The sequence below is a fragment of the Salmo salar genome, chromosome ssa24, assembly GCF_905237065.1.
Source record: "Salmo salar chromosome ssa24, Ssal_v3.1, whole genome shotgun sequence".
In the NCBI taxonomy this organism is placed as follows: domain Eukaryota; kingdom Metazoa; phylum Chordata; class Actinopteri; order Salmoniformes; family Salmonidae; genus Salmo; species Salmo salar.
Genome location: NC_059465.1, coordinates 41,090,001 through 41,109,615, shown reverse-complemented (window position 1 = coordinate 41,109,615; position 19,615 = coordinate 41,090,001). Strand labels below are relative to the sequence as shown.

General features: G+C 47.9%; 1 protein-coding gene across 1 annotated transcript in view; it reads left to right on the top strand.

Annotated features, from left to right (window-relative positions):
- Positions 1-12,382: 12,382 nt before the first annotated feature.
- LOC106585885 (protein unc-13 homolog B) overlaps positions 12,383-19,615 on the top strand; it is an 83,440-nt gene continuing 76,207 nt past the window's right edge. Inside the window, exons 1-3 of the mRNA XM_045706824.1 lie at positions 12,383-12,403; positions 17,297-17,516; positions 17,806-18,033. Coding sequence (XP_045562780.1) covers positions 12,383-12,403; positions 17,297-17,516; positions 17,806-18,033 — 469 coding nt within the window. The remainder of the gene's footprint in view (positions 12,404-17,296; positions 17,517-17,805; positions 18,034-19,615) is intronic.

Genomic DNA, 19,615 nt, shown 5'->3' with positions numbered 1-19,615 from the left:
CGGGCAGATCCTCTCTGTTTGCTATAGTAGGGAAACACAAGCTGGGTGTCACGACTGCACAATGCTCACAGCCGCACACATTGACAACAACAAGTCAATAACACTCTGAGCTCAACAGTCAACCCGTAGAGAGAGAAAGTAGACCTGAGCTTTTAGTCACTGTGTTATGGTACTCCACAAGTGATGTAACCATCTGCTCTTCTCTTTTATTCGAAAAAGAGGAAAAAACAATCTGCTGTTACAATATGAAACGAGTCTGGCACCTACTTCACGTTAACAAATACACACACTCCAATTAGAATCCCGTCCAACGCTTCTCCCACACACACAAGCTGTGGTACGTTTAACACACCTCATACGGACCGTGATTACAATGGCAGAGTGGTCTCTTAGTTTGTCTCCTGTTTTTCTCCTCAGAGCATTCTAGCCATTTAGCATGGAGCGGCTAACAGTTTAACAGGAGCGGCTAACAGTTTAACAGGAGCGGCTAACAGTTTGACAGGAGCGGCTAACAGTTTAACAGGAGCGGCTAGCAGTTTAACAGGAGCGGTTAACAGTTTAACAGGAGCGGCTAAGAGTTTAACAGGAGCGGCTAAGAGTTTAACAGGAGCGGCTAAGAGTTTAACAGGAGCGGCTAACAGTTTAACAGGAGCGGCTAAGAGTTTAACAGGAGCGGCTAACAGTTTAACAGGAGCGGCTAACAGTTTGACAGGAGCGGCTAACAGTTTAACAGGAGCGGCTAACAGTTTGACAGGAGCGGCTAACAGTTTAACAGGAGCGGCTAACAGTTTAACAGGAGCGGCTAAGAGTTTAACAGGAGCGGCTAAGAGTTTAACAGGAGCGGCTAAGAGTTTAACAGGAGCGGCTAAGAGTTTGACAGGAGCGGCTAAGAGTTTGACAGGAGCGGCTAAGAGTTTGACAGGAGCGGCTAACAGTTTGACAGGAGCGGCTAACAGTTTGACAGGAGCGGCTAACAGTTTAACAGGAGCGGCTAGCAGTTTAACAGGAGCGGCTAACAGTTTAACAGGAGCGGCTAAGAGTTTAACAGGAGCGGCTAAGAGTTTAACAGGAGCGGCTAAGAGTTTAACAGGAGCGGCTAAGAGTTTAACAGGAGCGGATAACAGTTTAACAGGAGCGGATAACAGTTTAACAGGAGCGGATAACAGTTTAACAGGAGCGGATAACAGTTTAACAGGAGCGGCTAACAGTTTAACAGGAGCGGCTAAGAGTTTAACAGGAGCGGCTAAGAGTTTAACAGGAGCGGCTAAGAGTTTAACAGGAGCGGCTAAGAGTTTGACAGGAGCGGCTAAGAGTTTGACAGGAGCGGCTAACAGTTTGACAGGAGCGGCTAACAGTTTGACAGGAGCGGCTAGCAGTTTAACAGGAGCGGCTAGCAGTTTTACAGGAGCGGCTAAGAGTTTTACAGGAGCGGCTAAGAGTTTAACAGGAGCGGCTAAGAGTTTAACAGGAGCGGCTAAGAGTTTGACAGGAGCGGCTAACAGTTTGACAGGAGCGGCTAACAGTTTGACAGGAGCGGCTAACAGTTTGACAGGAGCGGCTAACAGTTTGACAGGAGCGGCTAACAGTTTAACAGGAGCGGCTAAGAGTTTAACAGGAGCGGCTAAGAGTTTAACAGGAGCGGCTAAGAGTTTAACAGGAGCGGCTAAGAGTTTAACAGGAGCGGCTAAGAGTTTAACAGGAGCGGCTAAGAGTTTAACAGGAGCGGCTAAGAGTTTAACAGGAGCGGCTAACAGTTTAACAGGAGCGGCTAAGAGTTTAACAGGAGCGGCTAAGAGTTTAACAGGAGCGGCTAAGAGTTTAACAGGAGCGGCTAAGAGTTTAACAGGAGCGGCTAAGAGTTTAACAGGAGCGGCTAAGAGTTTAACAGGAGCGGATAACAGTTTAACAGGAGCGGCTAAGAGTTTAACAGGAGCGGCTAAGAGTTTAACAGGAGCGGCTAACAGTTTAACAGGAGCGGCTAAGAGTTTAACAGGAGCGGCTAAGAGTTTAACAGGAGCGGCTAAGAGTTTAACAGGAGCGGCTAAGAGTTTAACAGGAGCGGCTAAGAGTTTAACAGGAGCGGCTAAGAGTTTAACAGGAGCGGCTAAGAGTTTAACAGGAGCGGCTAACAGTTTCACAGGAGCGGCTAAGAGTTTAACAGGAGCGGCTAACAGTTTAACAGGAGCGGCTAAGAGTTTAACAGGAGCGGCTAACAGTTTAACAGGAGCGGCTAAGAGTTTAACAGGAGCGGCTAACAGTTTAACAGGAGCGGCTAACAGTTTAACAGGAGCGGATAACAGTTTAACAGGAGCGGCTAAGAGTTTAACAGGAGCGGCTAAGAGTTTAACAGGAGCGGCTAACAGTTTAACAGGAGCGGCTAAGAGTTTAACAGGATCGGCTAAGAGTTTAACAGGAGCGGCTAAGAGTTTAACAGGAGCGGCTAAGAGTTTAACAGGAGCGGCTAAGAGTTTAACAGGAGCGGCTAACAGTTTAACAGGAGCGGCTAACAGTTTAACAGGAGCGGCTAACAGTTTAACAGGAGCGGCTAAGAGTTTAACAGGAGCGGCTAAGAGTTTAACAGGAGCGGCTAAGAGTTTAACAGGAGCGGCTAAGAGTTTAACAGGAGCGGCTAAGAGTTTAACAGGAGCGGCTAAGAGTTTAACAGGAGCGGCTAAGAGTTTAACAGGAGCGGCTAAGAGTTTAACAGGAGCGGCTAAGAGTTTAAAAGGAGCGGCTAAGAGTTTAACAGGAGCGGCTAAGAGTTTAACAGGAGCGGCTAAGAGTTTAACAGGAGCGGCTAACAGTTTCACAGGAGCGGCAAAGAGTTTAACAGGAGCGGCTAACAGTTTAACAGGAGCGGCTAAGAGTTTAACAGGAGCGGCTAACAGTTTAACAGGAGCGGCTAAGAGTTTAACAGGAGCGGCTAACAGTTTAACAGGAGCGGCTAACAGTTTAACAGGAGCGGATAACAGTTTAACAGGAGCGGCTAAGAGTTTAACAGGAGCGGCTAAGAGTTTAACAGGAGCGGCTAAGAGTTTAACAGGAGCGGCTAAGAGTTTAACAGGAGCGGCTAAGAGTTTAACAGGAGCGGCTAAGAGTTTAACAGGAGCGGCTAAGAGTTTAACAGGAGCGGCTAAGAGTTTAACAGGAGCGGCTAACAGTTTAACAGGAGCGGCTAAGAGTTTAACAGGAGCGGCTAAGAGTTTAACAGGAGCGGCTAAGAGTTTGACAGGAGCGGCTAACAGTTTGACAGGAGCGGCTAAGAGTTTGACAGGAGCGGCTAACAGTTTGACAGGAGCGGCTAACAGTTTAACAGGAGCGGCTAGCAGTTTAACAGGAGCGGTTAACAGTTTAACAGGAGCGGCTAAGAGTTTAACAGGAGCGGCTAAGAGTTTAACAGGAGCGGATAACAGTTTAACAGGAGCGGCTAACAGTTTAACAGGAGCGGCTAAGAGTTTAACAGGAGCGGCTAACAGTTTAACAGGAGCGGCTAAGAGTTTAACAGGAGCGGCTAAGTGTTTAACAGGAGCGGCCAACAGTTTAACAGGAGCGTTTAACAGTTTGACAGGAGCGGCTAACAGTTTAACAGGAGCGGCTAAGAGTTTAACAGGAGCGGCTAAGAGTTTAACAGGAGCGGCTAAGAGTTTAACAGGAGCGGCTAAGAGTTTAACAGGAGCGGCTAAGAGTTTAACAGGAGCGGCTAAGAGTTTAACAGGAGCGGCTAACAGTTTAACAGGAGCGGCTAAGAGTTTAACAGGAGCGGCTAACAGTTTAACAGGAGCGGCTAACAGTTTAACAGGAGCGGCTAACAGTTTAACAGGAGCGGCTAACAGTTTAACAGGAGCGGCTAAGAGTTTAACAGGAGCGGCTAACAGTTTAACAGGAGCGGCTAACAGTTTAACAGGAGCGGCTAAGAGTTTAACAGGAGCGGCTAAGAGTTTAACAGGAGCGGCTAAGAGTTTAACAGGAGCGGCTAACAGTTTCAAAGCTGTTTGATTAGCAGGTCTAGCAAGACACTAACAGAGAGAGAGAGAGAGAGAGAGAGAGACAGGCTCTTATAGTGTTTATGCGGTTACCACACAGTCCACTGTGGAGGAAGAGAGGGAGACCAGACACACAGTCCACTGTGGAGGAAGAGAGGGAGACCAGACACAGTCCACTGTGGAGGAAGAGAGGGAGACCAGACACACAGGGACACATCAGAGCATCTCAAAGCGCTAAGAACCGCTAACATGATGACGATCTGTCCTCTGACAAACACAGTCTGACTCACATTACACAACTGATCCATAGAAACCTTTTAGCCTGAAATCCAGAACCTGTTAAAGCGTACATTCCACTCCATGTAATCCGTGTCATGTCAAGGAGTGGAATGATCACTCAAACGGACTGGTACCCAGGCTTCTACACCTGCATTGCTTGCTGTTTGGGGTTTTACGTTGGGTTTCTGTACAGCACTTTGTGACATCAGCTGATGTAAAAAGGGCTTTATAAATAAATGTGATTGATTGATTGCTAAGAAACCATATCCCCTGTTCACACATTTGCAGAAGAACCCCCCCCCCCCCCCCTCGATCTGCTTTCACATGTGAAGGCGTGTAGTTAACATCACATACCTTCCCCCATGAAAATGTGACTTCCTATTCAAAAGTGTATCCAAAACATTAAAATGTGTTATATCTGAGTATGAACTAAGTCCCAGTTATTGCATTTGTACATAATAAAACTCTGCTCTTTCATTTTCATTCCCTCTGTCTCAGTCCATGTTGCAGGCCAGGAAGGCAGGGCTCTCTGTGGCTACAAATACATCTGTCAAGGACCATGAGCTGGTGAGAGGACACACACACACACACACACACACACACACCGTTCACCACTCTTGGCAATCTATTCTACCTGACCCTTCCTTGGTCCTCTTGTGTGAGGTGTGACTTTATAAATAGCATAGTGTGGCTCTCCCTGGTACAGTACTCTCCCTCTCCCTATCCTGTCTCCAATCTCCATCCCTCTCACTCTTTCTCTCTCTCCCTTTCCCCCCCTCCCCCTCTCTCCCTCTCCCGCCTTATCCCTCTGCCTTATCTCTCTCTCCCACTCCCGCCTTATCCCTCTGCCTTATCTCTCTCTCCCTCTCCCGCCTTATCCCTCTGCCTATCTCTCTCCTCCCGCCTTATCCCTCTGCCTTATCTCTCTCTCCCTCTCCCGCCTTATCCCTCTGCCTTATCTCTCTCTCCCACTCCCGCCTTATCCCTCTGCCTTATCTCTCTCTCCCTCTCCCGCCTTATCCCTCTGCCTTATCTCTCTCTCCCACTCCCGCCTTATCCCTCTGCCTTATCTCTCTCTCCCTCTCCCGCCTTATCCCTCTGCCTTATCTCTTCCCCCCCGCCTTATCCCTCTGCCTTATCTCTCTCTCCCTCTCCCGCCTTATCCCTCTGCCTTATCTCTCTCTCCCACTCCCGCCTTATCCCTCTGCCTTATCTCTCTCTCCCACTCCCGCCTTATCCCTCTGCCTTATCTCTCTCTCCCTCTCCCGCCTTATCCCTCTGCCTTATCTCTCTCTCCCTCTCCCGCCTTATCCCTCTGCCTTATCTCTCTCTTTCTCTCTCTCTTCAATTCACATGTCAATTTAATGGATTTATTGGCATGGGAAACACATGTTAACATTGCCAAAGCAAGTGAAGTAGATAATGAACAAAAGTGAATAAACAGTAAACAGTAAACATTACACTCACAGAAGTTCCAAAAGAATAAAGACAATTCAAATGTCATATTATGTCTATATACAGTGTTGTAACGATGTGGAAATAGTTAAAGTGCAAAAGGGAAAATAAATAAACATAAATATGGGTTGTATTTACAATGGTGTTTGTTCTTCACTGGTTGCCCTTTGCTTGTGGCAACAGGTCACACATCTTGCAACTGTGATGGCACACTGTGGTATTTCACCCAATAGATATGGGAGTTTATCAAAATTGGGTTTGTTTTGGAATTCTTTGTGGATCTGTGTAATCTGAAGGAAATATGTGTCTCTAATATGGTCGTATATTTGGCAGCAGGTTAGGAACTGCAGCTCAGTTTCCACCTCATTTTGTGGGCAGTGTGCACATTGCCTTCTCTTGAGAGTCAGCTCTCTCTACAGCAGCCTTTCTCAATAGCAAGGCTATGCTCACTAAGTCTGTACATAGTCAAAGCTTTCCTTAAGTTTGGGTCAGTAATTCTTTTTTGGTTTTCTCATGATTTGGTTGGGTCTTATTGTGCTGCTGTCCTGGGGCTCTGTGGTGTCTGTTTGGTACGTATTTCTGCCACTGTGGACTCTCTGTTTAGGGCCAAATAGCATTCTAGTTTGCTCAGTTTTTTTGTTAATTCTTTCCAATGTGTCAAGAAATGATCTTTTTGTTTTCTCATGATTTGGTTGGGTCTAATTGTGTTGCTGTCCTGGGGCTCTGTGGGGTCTGTTGGTGTTTGTGAACAGAGTCCCAGGACCAGCTTGCTTAGGGGACTCTTCTCCAGGTTCATCTCTCTGTAGGTGATGGCTTTGTTATGGAAGGTTTGGGAATCGCTTCCTTTTAGGTGGTTGTAGAATTTAACGTCTCTTTTCTGGATTATGATAAATTACCGGCCTAATTCTGCTCTGCATGCATTATTTGGTGTTTTACGTTGTACACAGAGGATATTTTTGCAGAATTTTGTATGCAGAGTCTCAATTTGGTGTTTGTCCCATTTTGTCAATTCTTGGTTGGTGAGCGGACCCCAGACCTCACAACAATAAATGGCAATGGGTTCTATAACTGATTCAAGTATTTTTAGCCAGCTCCTAATTGGTATGCTGAATTTTATGTTCCTTTTTATGGCATAGAAGGTCTTGTCTCTCAGCTCGTTCAGAGCTTTGTGGAAGTTACCTGTGGCGCTAATGTTTAGGCAGAGGTATGTATAGTTTTTTGTGTGCTCTAGGGCAATGGTGTCTAGATTGAATTTGTGTTTGTGGTCCTGGCGACTGAACCTTTTTTGGAACACCATTATTTTTGTCTTACTGAGATTTACTGTCAGGGCCCAGGTCTGACAGTATCTGTGCAGAAGATCTAGGTGCTGCTGTAGGTCCTCCTTGGTTGGTGACAGAAGCACCAGATCATCAGCAAACAATAGACATTTGACTTCTAGTAGGGTGAGGCCGGGTGCTGCAGACTGTTCTAGTGCCCTCACCAATTCGGTGATACAGTTGAAGCCGGAAGTTTACATACACTTAGGTTGGAGTCATTAAAATTCATTTTTTCAACCACTCCACAAATTTCTTGTTAACAGACTATAGTTTTGGCAAGTCGGTTAGGACATCTACTTTGTGCACGACACAAGTAATATTTCTAACAATTGTTTACAGACAGATTATTTCACTTATAATTTACTGTATCTCAATTCCAGAGGGTCAGAAGTTTGCATACACTAAGTTGACTGTGCCTTTTAACAGCTTGGAAAATTCCAGAAAATTATGTCATGGCTTTAGAAGCTTCTGATAATTGACATAATTTGAGTGGTGTACCTGTGGATGTATTTCAAGGCCTACCTTCAAACTCAGTGCCTCTTTGCTTGACATCATGGGAAAATCAAAAGAAATCAGCTAAGACTTCAGAAAAAAAATGGAAGACCTCCACAAGACTGGTTCATCCTTGGGAGCAATTTCCAAATGCCTGAAGGTACCACGTTCATCTGTAAAAACAATAGTACGCAAGTATAAACACCATGGGACCACGCAGCTGTCATACCACTCAGGAAGGAGACGCATTCTGTCTCCTAGAAATGAACATACTTTGGTGCGAAAAGTGCAAATCAATCCCAGGACAACAGAAAAGAACCTTGTGAAGATAATGGAGGAAACTGTAATGGCTGTTGAAGGGAGTAGACCAAGGCGCAGCGTGGTTAGTGCTCATCTTGTATTTATTAAACTGAGAACACTATAAACAAAGAAATAAAAACGACAGCCCACAGTTCTGTCAGGTTAGACAACTAAACAGAAATTAACCACCCACAAACACAATGAAAAAAAACCCTACTTAAATATGGTCTCTAATCAGAGGCAACGAGATTCAGCTGCCTCCAATTAGAGACCAACCCCAAACAAATCTAACCCCTTTTACTGGTCAGGACGTGACAGTACCCCCCCCCCAAAGGTGTAGACCCCGAAATGCACCTCAACAAAAAAAACACTAAAACAACCCCAAACTTAAAGGGAGGGAAGGGAGGGTGGCCACCGTCAACGACGGTTCTTGTGCTACACCCCCCCCTTCCCAATCCTCCCCCTACGGAGGTGGCTCAGGAGCAGGACGCACCTCGCCACCAACGCCGGACAGGCGGGCGACTCTGGCAGCGCCGGACAGGCGGGCGGCTCTGGCTGCGCCGGACAGGCGGGCGGCTCTGGCTGCGCCGGAAAGGCAGCGGGCGGCTCTGGTGGCTCCGGACTGGCGGGCGGCTCTGGCGGCTCCGGACTGGCGGGCGGCTCTGGCGGCTCCGGACAGGCGGACAGCTCTGGCGGCTCCGGATTGGCGGGACTCTCAGTAGGCCTGGCTCTGGGCGCAGGCACAGGACTCACCAGGCTGGGGAGACATGCAGGAGGCCTGGCTCTGGGCGCAGGCACAGGACTCACCAGGCTGGGGAGACATGCAGGAGGCCTGGCTCTGGGAGTAGGCACAGGACGCACCAGGCTGGGGAGACTTGCAGGAGGCCTGGCTCTGGGCGCAGGCACAGGATTCACCAGGCTGAGGAGACACGCAGGAGGCCTGGCTTTGGGAGCAGGCACAGGACTCACCAGGCTGGGGAGACACATAGGAGGCCTTGTCCTTGACCGAGGCACCGGATACCCTGGGCCGTGGAGGCGCACTGGAGGTCTCGAGCTGAGAGCCTGCACAATCCGTCCTGGCTGGATGGTGACCTTGGCCCGGCACGTGCGGGGCGCAGGCACAGGACGCACTGGGCTGTGCTGACGCACTGGAGACATAGTGCGCAGATCCGGCGCAGGATATCCTGGCCCGAGGAGACGCACTGGAGGTCTGGCGAGTAGGACTGGCCCAATCCTTCCTGGTTGGATCCTCACCCTAGCCTGGCAGATGCGGAGAGCTGGGATGTAACGTACCGCGCACTGGAAACACCGTGCGCTCCACCGCATAACACGGTGTCTGACCAGTACAACGCATGCCACGGTAAGCACGGGGAGCTGGCTCAGGTCTCCAACCTGACTCTGCCACACTCCCCATGTGCCCCCCCAAAAATATTTTTTGGGGCTGCCTCTCGGGCTTCCTTGCCAGCCGTGTTCCCTCATACCGTTGCCGTTGGTCCTTCCTTCCTGCTGCCTCCGCTCTCCTGGCTGCCTCCACCTGTTCCCATGGGAGGCGATCCCTTGCCGTCCAGGATGTCCTCCCATGTCCAGTACTCTTTTCCACGCTGCTTGGTCCGCTTGTGGTGGGTGGTTCTGTAATGGCTGTTGAAGGGAGTAGACCAAGGCACAGCGTGGTTAGTGCTCATCGTGTATTTATTAACTTCTCTAGGGCCAGTGGGACGATTTCGTCCCACCTACGTAACAGCCAGTGGAATCCTGTGGCGCGTTATTCAAATACCTTAGAAATGCTATTACTTCAATTTCTCAAACATATGACTATTTTACACCATTTTAACGACAAGACTCTCGTTAATCTAACCACACTGTCCGATTTCAAAAAGGCATTACAACGAAAGCAAAACATTAGATTATGTCAGCAGAGTACCCAGCCAGAAATAATCAGACACCCATTTTTCAAGCTAGCATATAATGTCACATAAACCCAAACCACAGCTAAATGCAGCACTAACCTTTGATGATCTTCATCAGATGACAACCCTAGGACATTATGTTATACAATACATGCATGTTTTGTTCAATCAAGTTCATATTTAATCAAAAAACAGCTTTTTACATTAGCATGTGACGTTCAGAACTAGCATACCCCCCGCAAACTTCCGGTGAATTTACTAAATTACTCACGATAAACGTTCACAAAAAACATAACAATTATTTTAAGAATTATAGATACAGAACTCCTCTATGCACTCGCTATGTCCGATTTTAAAATAGCTTTTTGGTGAAAGCACATTTTGCAATATTCTAAGTAGACAGCCCGGCATCACAGGGCTAGCTATTTAGACACCCACCAAGTTTAGCCCTGACCAAAGTCAGATTTACTACAAGAAAAATGTTATTACCTTTGCTGTTCTTCGTCAGAATGCACTCCCAGGACTTCTACTTCAATAACAAATGTTGGTTTGGTTCAAAATAATCCATAGTTATGTTCAAATATCCTCTGTTTTGTTCGTGCGTTCAAGACACTATCCGAATGGTAAAGAAGGGTGACGCGCACGACGCATTTCGTGACAAAAAAAATCTAAATTTTCCATTACCGTACTTCGAAGCATGTCAACCGCTGTTTAAAATACATTTTTATGCCATTTTTCTCGTAAAAAAGCGATAATATTCCGACCGGGAAAGCATGTTTACGTTCAAAGAGAGAGAAAATAAAAACATGGGATCCCCTCGTGCACGAGCCTGAGTCTGATGGTCCTCTGATAGACCACTTAACCAAGGCGCTAAAGTTTTTCAGCCAGCGGCTGGAATTACATCATTCAGCTTTTTCCCGGGTTCTGAGAGCCTATGGGAGCCGTAGGAAGTGTCACGTTACAGCAAAGATCCTAAATGTTCAATAAACAGAGCCAAGAAGCCCAAGGAATGGTCAGAGAGGGTACTTCCTGTTTGGAATCTTCTCAGGTTTTTGCCTGCCATATGAGTTCTGTTATACTCACAGACACCATTCAAACAGTTTTAGAAACTTTAGGGTGTTTTCTATCCAAAGCCAATAATTATATGCATATTCTAGTTTCTGGGCAGTAGTAATAACCAGATTAAATCGGGTACGTTTTTTATCCGGCCGTGTAAATACTGCCCCCTAGCACTAACTGGTTAAACTGAGAACACTATAAACAAAGAAACAAAAACGACAGCCCACAGTTCTGTCAGGTTAGACAACTAAACAGAAATTAACCACCCACAAACACAATGAAAAAAAACCCTACTTAAATATGGTCTCTAATCAGAGGCAACGAGATTCAGCTGCCTCCAATTAGAGACCCCCAACAAATCCAACATAGAAATAGATACCCTAGAATAAACATAGAATAGAAAAACCTAGAACATAACCCCAAAACCCACAGAAAAACACCCCCTGCCACGCCCTGACCAAACTACAATAACAAATAACCCCTTTTACTTGTCAGGACGTGACAGAAATAGTACAAAAGTATTTATATCCACAGTAAAACAAGTTCTATATCGCTCAGCAAGGAAGAAGCCAGTGCTCCAAACCGCCATAAAAAAGCCAGACTACGGTTTGCAACTGCACATGGGGACAAAGATGATACCTTTTGGAGAAATGTCCTCTGGTCTGATGAAACAAAAATAGAACTGTTTGGCCATAATGACCATCGGTATGTTTGGAAGAAAAAGGGGGAGGCTTGCAGGCCGAAGAACACCATCCAAACCGTGAAGCACGGGGGTGGCAGCATCATGTTGTGGCAGTGCTTTGCTGCAGGATGGACTGGTGCACTTCACAAAATAGATGGCATCGTGAGGTAGGAAAATTATGTGGATATATTGAAGCAACATCTCAAGACATCAGTCAGGAAGTTAAAGCTTGGTTGCAAATGGGTCTTCCAAATGGACAATGACTCCAAGCATACTTCCAAAGTTCTGGCAAAATGGCTTAAGGACAACAAAGTCAAGGTATTGGAGTGGCCATCACAAAGCCCTGACCTCAATCCCATGTGGTCAGAACTGAAAAAGCGTGTTCGAGCAAGGAGGCCTACAAACCTGACTCAGTTACACCAGCTCTGTCAGGAGGAATGGGACAAAATTCACCCAACTTATTATGGGAAGCTTGTGGAAGGCTACCCTAAATGTTTGACCCAAATTAAACAATTTAAAGGCAATGCTACCTTATACTAATTGACTGTATGTAAACTTCTGACCCACTGGGAATGTGATGAAATAAATAAAAGCTGAAATAAATCATTCTCTCTACTATCATTCTTACATTTCACATTCTTAAAGTTAAGTGGTGATCCTAACTGACCTGTCACGTATGCGTAAATAGCTGTATGGGAGTCAGGCGCAGGAGAGCAGATATTGTTTAGCAAACGGAGCCTTTTATTTAGGCGAACAAAAAACACACGGCACAATGAACCCAACGCCTCGAATCCAGTATAGAGCAAACGGAGTGTGCCGGGGCCCCCTCGATATCCAGAGGGGGCGGAGGAACCTCCCGCACCTCAGACTCTTGGAGAGGGCAACCACCACCGGCCTGAGCAGAGACATATGGAACGAGGGGTTAATACGGTAATCGGGGGGAAGCTGTAACCTATAACAAACCACGTTCACTCTCCTCAGGACTTTAAATGGCCCTACAAACCGCGGGCCCAGCTTCCGGCAGGGCACGTCATAGTTTCGCTTCACCGGGCTGAGCTTCTTCAAGAAGAAGGCACAGGGGCGGAGCTTCGGTGGCGTACCCGAGCGCTGAGAGAGCATGGCTCCTATCCCAGCCTTGGATGCGTCCACCTCCACTGTGAACGCCAAAGAGGGATCCGGATGGGTCAGCACCGGAGCCGAGGTAAACAGAGCCCTCAGGTGACCAAAAGCCCTGTCTGCCTCAGCCGACCACTGCAAATGTACCGGGCCCCCCTTCAGCAGTGAGGTAATGGGAGCCACTACCTGACCAAAACCCCGGATAAACCTCCGGTAGTAATTGGCAAACCCTAGGAACCGCTGCACTTCCTTTACCGTGGTGGGAGTCGGCCAATTACACACGGCTGAAATGCGGTCACTCTCCATCTCCACCCCTGATGTGGAAATGCGATACCCTAGGAAGAAGACGGACTGCTGGAAGAACAGGCATTTCTCAGCCTTGACCTACAGGTCATGCTCCAACAGTCGTCCAAGTACCCTGTGCACCAGGGACACATGCTCGGCACGTGTAGCGGAGTATATCAGAATGTCATCAATATACACCACTACACCCTGCCCATGCAGATCCCTGAAAATCTCATCTACAAAGGCTTGGAAGACTGATGGAGCATTCATCAACCCGTACGGCATGACGAGGTACTCATAATGCCCTGAGGTGGTACTGAACGCCGTCTTCCACTCGTCTCCCTGCCGGATACGCACCGGGTTGTAAGCGCTCCTGAGATCTAATTTGGTGAAGAAGCGTGCCCCGTGCATTGACTCAATCGCTGTGGCGATGAGCGGTAGCAGGTAACTGTACCTCACCGTGATCTGGTTTAGACCTCAATAGTGAAGTCGTAACATGACCTAAAACAGGGAATTCTTACTAGGATTAAATGTCAGGAACTGTGAAAAACTGAGTTTAAATGTGTTTGGCTAAGGTGTATGTAAACTTCCGACTTCAACTGTTTATATGTGGAAACTTGTTTGTGTACATGGATTTTATAATGTTGTGTGTTTTTCCCCAACACCACTTTCCAATAATTTGTATATCAGACCCTCGTGCCAAATTGAGTCAAAAGCTGTTTTGAAATCAATAAAGCATGAGAAGACTTTGCTTTTGTTTTGTTTTGTTTGTTTGTCAATTAGAGTGTGCAAGGTGAATACGGTACCTTGCAAAAGTATTCATTCCCTTGGAGTTTTTCCTATTTTGATGCATTAAAACCTGTAATTTAAATAGATTTTTTGGGATTTCATGTAATGGACATACACACAAAAAAGTACTTTTTAAAAAAAACAGAAAAGTGGTGCGTGCATATGTATTCACCCCCTTTGCTATGAAGCCCCTGAATAAGATCTGGTGCAACCAATTACCTTCAGAAGTCACATAATTAGATAAATAAAGTCCACCTGTGTGCAATCTAAGTGTCACATGATCTGTCACAAGATCTCAGTATATATACACCTGTTCTGGAAGGCCCCAGAGTCTGCAACACCACTAAGCAAGGGGCACCACCAAGCAAGCAGCACCATGAAGACCAAGGAGCTCTCCAAACAGGTCAGGGACAAAGTTGTGGAGAGGTACAGATCAGGGTTGGGTTATAAAAAAATATCAGAAACTTTGAACATCCCATGGAACGCCTTTAAATCCATTATAAAAAAATGGAAAGAATATGGAACCACAACAAACCTGCCAAGAGAGGGCTGCCCACCAAAACTCACGGCCCGGGCAAGGAGGGCATTAATCAGAGAGGCAACAAAGAGACCAAAGGTAACCCTGTAGGAGCTGCAAAGCTCCACAGTGGAGATTGGAGTATCTGTCCATAGGACCGCTTAAGCCGTACACTCCACAGTGCTGGGCTTTACGGAAGAGTGTCCAGAAAAAAAGTAATTGCTTTAAGAAAAAAATAAGCAAACATGTTTGGTGTTCGCCAAAAGGTATGTGGAAGGCTACCCTAAATGTTTCACCCAAATTAAACAATTTAAAGGCAATGCTGCCTTATACTAATTGAGTGTATGTAAACTATGTGGGAGACTCCAAAAACATATGGAATAAGGTACTCTGGTCAGATGAGAATAAAATGTAGATTTTTGGCCTTCAAGGGAAATGCTATGTCTGGCACAAACCCAACACCTCTCATCACCCCGAGAATACCATCCCCATGTTTTTCATCGGCAGGGACTGGGAAACTGGTCAGAATTGAAGGAATGATGGATGGCGCTAAATACAGGGAAATTATTGAGGGAAACCTGTTTCAGTCTTCCAGAGATTTGAGACTGGAACTGAGGTTCACCTTCCAGCAGGACAATGACCCTAAGCATACTGATAAAGCAACACTTGAGTGGTTTAAGGGGAAACATTTAAATGTCTTGGAATGGCCTAGTCAAAGCCCAGACCTCAATCCAATTGAGAATCTGTGGTATGACTTAGAGATTGCGGAACCCATCCAACTTGAGGGAGCTGGAGCAGTTTTGCCATGAAGAATGGGCAAAAATCCCAGTGGCAAGATGTGCCAAGCTTATAGAGACATACCCCAAGAGACTTGCAGGTGTAATTTCTGCAAAATGTGTCTCTACAAAGTATTGACTTTGGGGGGGTGAATAGTTATGCATGCTCTTCTGTTTTTCCTGTCTAATTTCAAGTCAAATGTATTTATTTATGTAGCCCTTCTTACATCAGCTGATATATCAAAGTGCTGTACAGAAACCCAGCCTAAAACCCCAAACAGCAAGCAATGCAGGTGTAGAAGCACGGTGGCTATGAAACACTCCCTAGAAAGGCCAAAACCTAGGAAGAAACCTAGAGAGGAACCAGGCTATGAGGGGTGGCCAGTCGTCTTCTGGCTGTGCCGGGTGGAGATTATAACAGAACATGGCCAAGATGTTCAAATGTTCATAAATGACCAGCATGGTCAAATAATAGTAATCACAGTGAACAGGTCAGGGTTCCATAGCCGCAGGCAGAACAGTTGAAACTGGAGCAGCAGCACGGCCAGTTAGACTGGGGACAACAAGGAGTCATAATGCCAGGTAGACCTGAGGCATGGTCCTAGGGCTCAGGTCCTCCGAGAGAGAGAAAGAAAGAGAGAAATGGAGAGAGCATACTTAAATTCACACAGGACACCGGATAAGACAGGAGAAATACTCCAGATATAACAGACTGACCCTAGCCCCCCAACACATAACCTACTAATTTCATGTTTGTTTAACAATAAAACATATTTTGCATCTTCAAAGTGGTAGGCATGTTGTGTAAATCAAATGATACAAACCCCCCAAAAAATCTGTTTTATTTCCAGGTTGTAAGACAACAAAATAGGAAAAATGCCAAAGGGGGTGAATACTTTCGCAAGCCACTGTACGTGGTCTGTCGTACTGCAATTTGGTAAAAAGCATTTGCTCAGTACATTGTTTTCACTGTGGAAATGATCTAGTCTGCTGTTAATGGTAATGCAGAGAATTTTCCCAAGGTTGCTGTTGACGCATATCCCCCAGTAGTTAGTAGTTATTGGGCTCAAATTTGTCATCACTTTTGTGGATTGGGGTGATCTGTCTTTGGTTCCAAATATTGGGGAAGATGCCAGAGCTAAGGATGATGTTAAAGAGTTTAAGTATAGACAATTGGAATATGTGGTCTGTATATTGTATAATTTATTTTAGCCGTGACCTTTATGGGTTGGAGGGTTGGTATTTTGTCCTGTAGTTCATTCTGTTCGTTCATCTTTAATAGTTGATTCTAAGATTTGTTCTGATCATGTATATATGTTTTTTCTGTTTGTTCTTTGTTATAGAGCCAAAAAGATGTGGTTTACCCATACATCTCTGTTTTGGATAGATAACTCTTCGTGTTGTCCGTCCGTCTGTCTTCTCTGTCTGTCTGTCCCTCTCCCATTCCCCTCCCCTATCCATGCTATAATACTCCCTGGTTGAGTCCTTCTCCTCTATCCCTGTCACATTCTGAGAAGGTCCTCTCCTAACCTCTATCCCTGTCACATTCTGAGAAGGTCCTCTCCTAACCTCTATCCCTGTCACATTCTGAGAAGAAGGTCCTCTCCTAACCTCTATCCCTTGGTCAAGTGGTGCAAGGCTCCCGAGTGGCGCAGCGGTCTAAGGCACTGCATTTCAGTGCAACAGGCATCTCTGCAGTCCCTGGTTTGAATCCAGGCTGCATCACATCTCGCCGTGATTGGGAGTCCCGTCGGGCGGCGCACAATTGGGCCAGCGTCGTCCGGGTTCGGCCGGGGTAGGCAGACGTTGTAAATAAGAATTTGTTCTTAACTGATTTGCCTAGTTAAATAAAAAGAAAATAAATAAAAACAATTCCTGTCACATTCCGTGAATAAGTTCTTCTCCTAACCTTGCTTCTCTTGATGGTTTACAGTGACTCATATATTTTGTAACATTCCAGTTCCAACCAAACAAACAATAGAGGGTTGAGTTCCCTGGTGTGTGTTCATACCTCAGCCTACGGTTCTGTGTGCACCTCGACTCTGCTCTGCACCACCCACTATCCCTGACACCTACTGCACCTGACTAAACACATTTCTCACTTTCTCATTTTGTCTTTTTTTTTCTCTCTCTCTCTCTCGCTCTCTCTCTCTCTCGCTCTCTCGCTCTCTCTCTCTCTCTCGCTCTCTACCTCTCTCTCTCCCTAACTCTCTCCCTACCTCTCTCTCTCTCTCTGTTTCCCTACCTATCTCTTTCTCTCTCTCCCTACCTCTCTCTCTCTCCCCTTCTTATCTATCCTTCTGTCTTTCTCTGTACCTCTCCCCCCTTACACACCTACAGAAGAGCCACGTTTATAAGAAAACCCTGCAGGCTCTGATCTACCCCATCTCCTGCACAACGCCCCATGCCTTCCAAGTGTGGACCGCCACCACTCCCACCTACTGCTATGAGTGTGAGGGGCTGCTGTGGGGCATCGCCCGCCAGGGCATGAGGTGTGCTGAGTGTGGGGTCAAAGTTCACGAGAAGTGCCAAGAGCTGCTAAATGCGGACTGTCTACTGAGTGAGTAGAGGAGGAATAGGAGGGGGGGAAAGAAGGGTAGAAGGGAAGATGAGGGGGAGGTTGGGGTTGAAGTGCTGAGGCTGTTCAATTTTTCTTTAACTCTCCCTCTCCTCTCCTCTCTTCCCCCTCTCTTCCCCTCTTTCCTCCTCCTCTCCTCCCTCTTTCCACTCCCCCCCCCTCCTGCCTCTCTCCTCCCCTCTCTCCTCCCCCCTCTCCTTCCTCTCTCCTCCCTTCTCTACTCCCCTCTTTCCTTTCCTCTCTCCTCCCATCACTCCTTCCCTCTCTCCAGGGGCGGCTGAGAAGAGCTCTAAGACAGGATCAGAGGACCGGACCCAGCACATCATCGCAGCTATGAAAGACAGGATGAAGATCAGGGAGAGGAACAAGCCGGAGATCTTTGAGGAGATCAGGGCTGTGTTCGCCGTCACTAAGCTGCTCCATGCACAGCAGATGAAGACCATTAAACAGAACGTGTTAGACGGAACCTCCAAGTGGTCCGCCAAGATCACCATCACCAGTACGTATTGTACCGAACCACAAAGAACAGCACTGCAACTACAGCACCCCACAACACTACACCCCACCGCACCGCACTGCACCACACCGCCCCAACAGTACCCCACCACACCGTCCCAGATTACCCCACCACACCGCCCCACATTACCCCACCACACCGCCCCTATTACTCCACCACACCGTCCCAGATTACCCCACCACACCGCCCCTATTACCCCACCACACTGCCCCACATTACCCCACCACACCGCCCCTATTACCCCACCACACCGTCCCAGATTACCCCACCACACCGCCCCACATTACCCCACCACACCGCCCCTATTACCCCACCACACCGTCCCAGATTACCCCACCACACCGCCCCTATTACCCCACCACACTGCCCCACATTACCCCACCACACCGCCCCTATTACCCCACCACACCGTCCCAGATTACCCCACCACACCGCCCCACATTACCCCACCACACCGCCCCACATTACCCCACCCCACCGCCCCTATTACCCCACCACACCGTCCCAACAGTACCACACCGTCCCAACAGTACCCCTCCACACCGTCCCAACAGTACCCCTCCACACCGTCCCAACAGTACCCCTCCACACCGTCCCAACAGTACCCCTCCACACCGTCCCAACAGTACCCCACCACACCGCCCCACACCGCCCCACAGCACCCCACCACACCGCCCCACAGCACCCCACCACACCGCCCCACCACACCGCCCCAACAGCACCCCACCACACCACACCTCCTCAACAGCACCCCACCACACCTCCTCAACAGCACCCCACCACACCGCCCAACAGCACCCCACCACACCGCCCCAACAGCACCCCACCACACCTCCCCAACAGCACCCCACCACACCTCCCCAACAGCACCCCACCACACCGCCCCAACAGCACCCCACCACACCTCCCCAACAGCACCCCACCACACCTCCCCAACAGCACCCCACCACACCTCCCCAACAGCACCCCACCACACCTCCCCAACAGCACCCCACCACACCGCCCCAACAGCACCCCACCACACCTCCCCAACAGCACCCCACCATACCTCCCCAACAGCACCCCACCACACCTCCCCAACAGCACCCCACCACACCGCCCCAACAGCACCCCACCACACCACACCACACCTCCCCAACAGCACCCCACCACACCTCCCCAACAGCACCCCACCACACCGCCCCAACAGCACCCCACCACACCGCCCCAACAGCACCCCACCACCCCACCTGACCATTAGTGACACCAATGATGACCAACTACTTTGAACAAGCTAGAGACCAGCACCACCTGCAGAGGGGGTTACATCACGCCATCGTGGCCACTAGCGTTACCATTGAAACAGCCAACATCATGCTGGCATGACAGCAGCATTTCCATGAGAGCATTTCATCACACCTCAGCAGTACGATCAGCAGTGTTTTACTTTTTTTATTTTTTTATTTAACTATTCAAGTTAGTTAAGAACAAATTATTTTTTACAACGACGGCCTACCCCCCAGCCAAACCCAGACGACGATGGGCCAATTGTACGCTGCCCTATGGGACTCCCAATCACGGACGT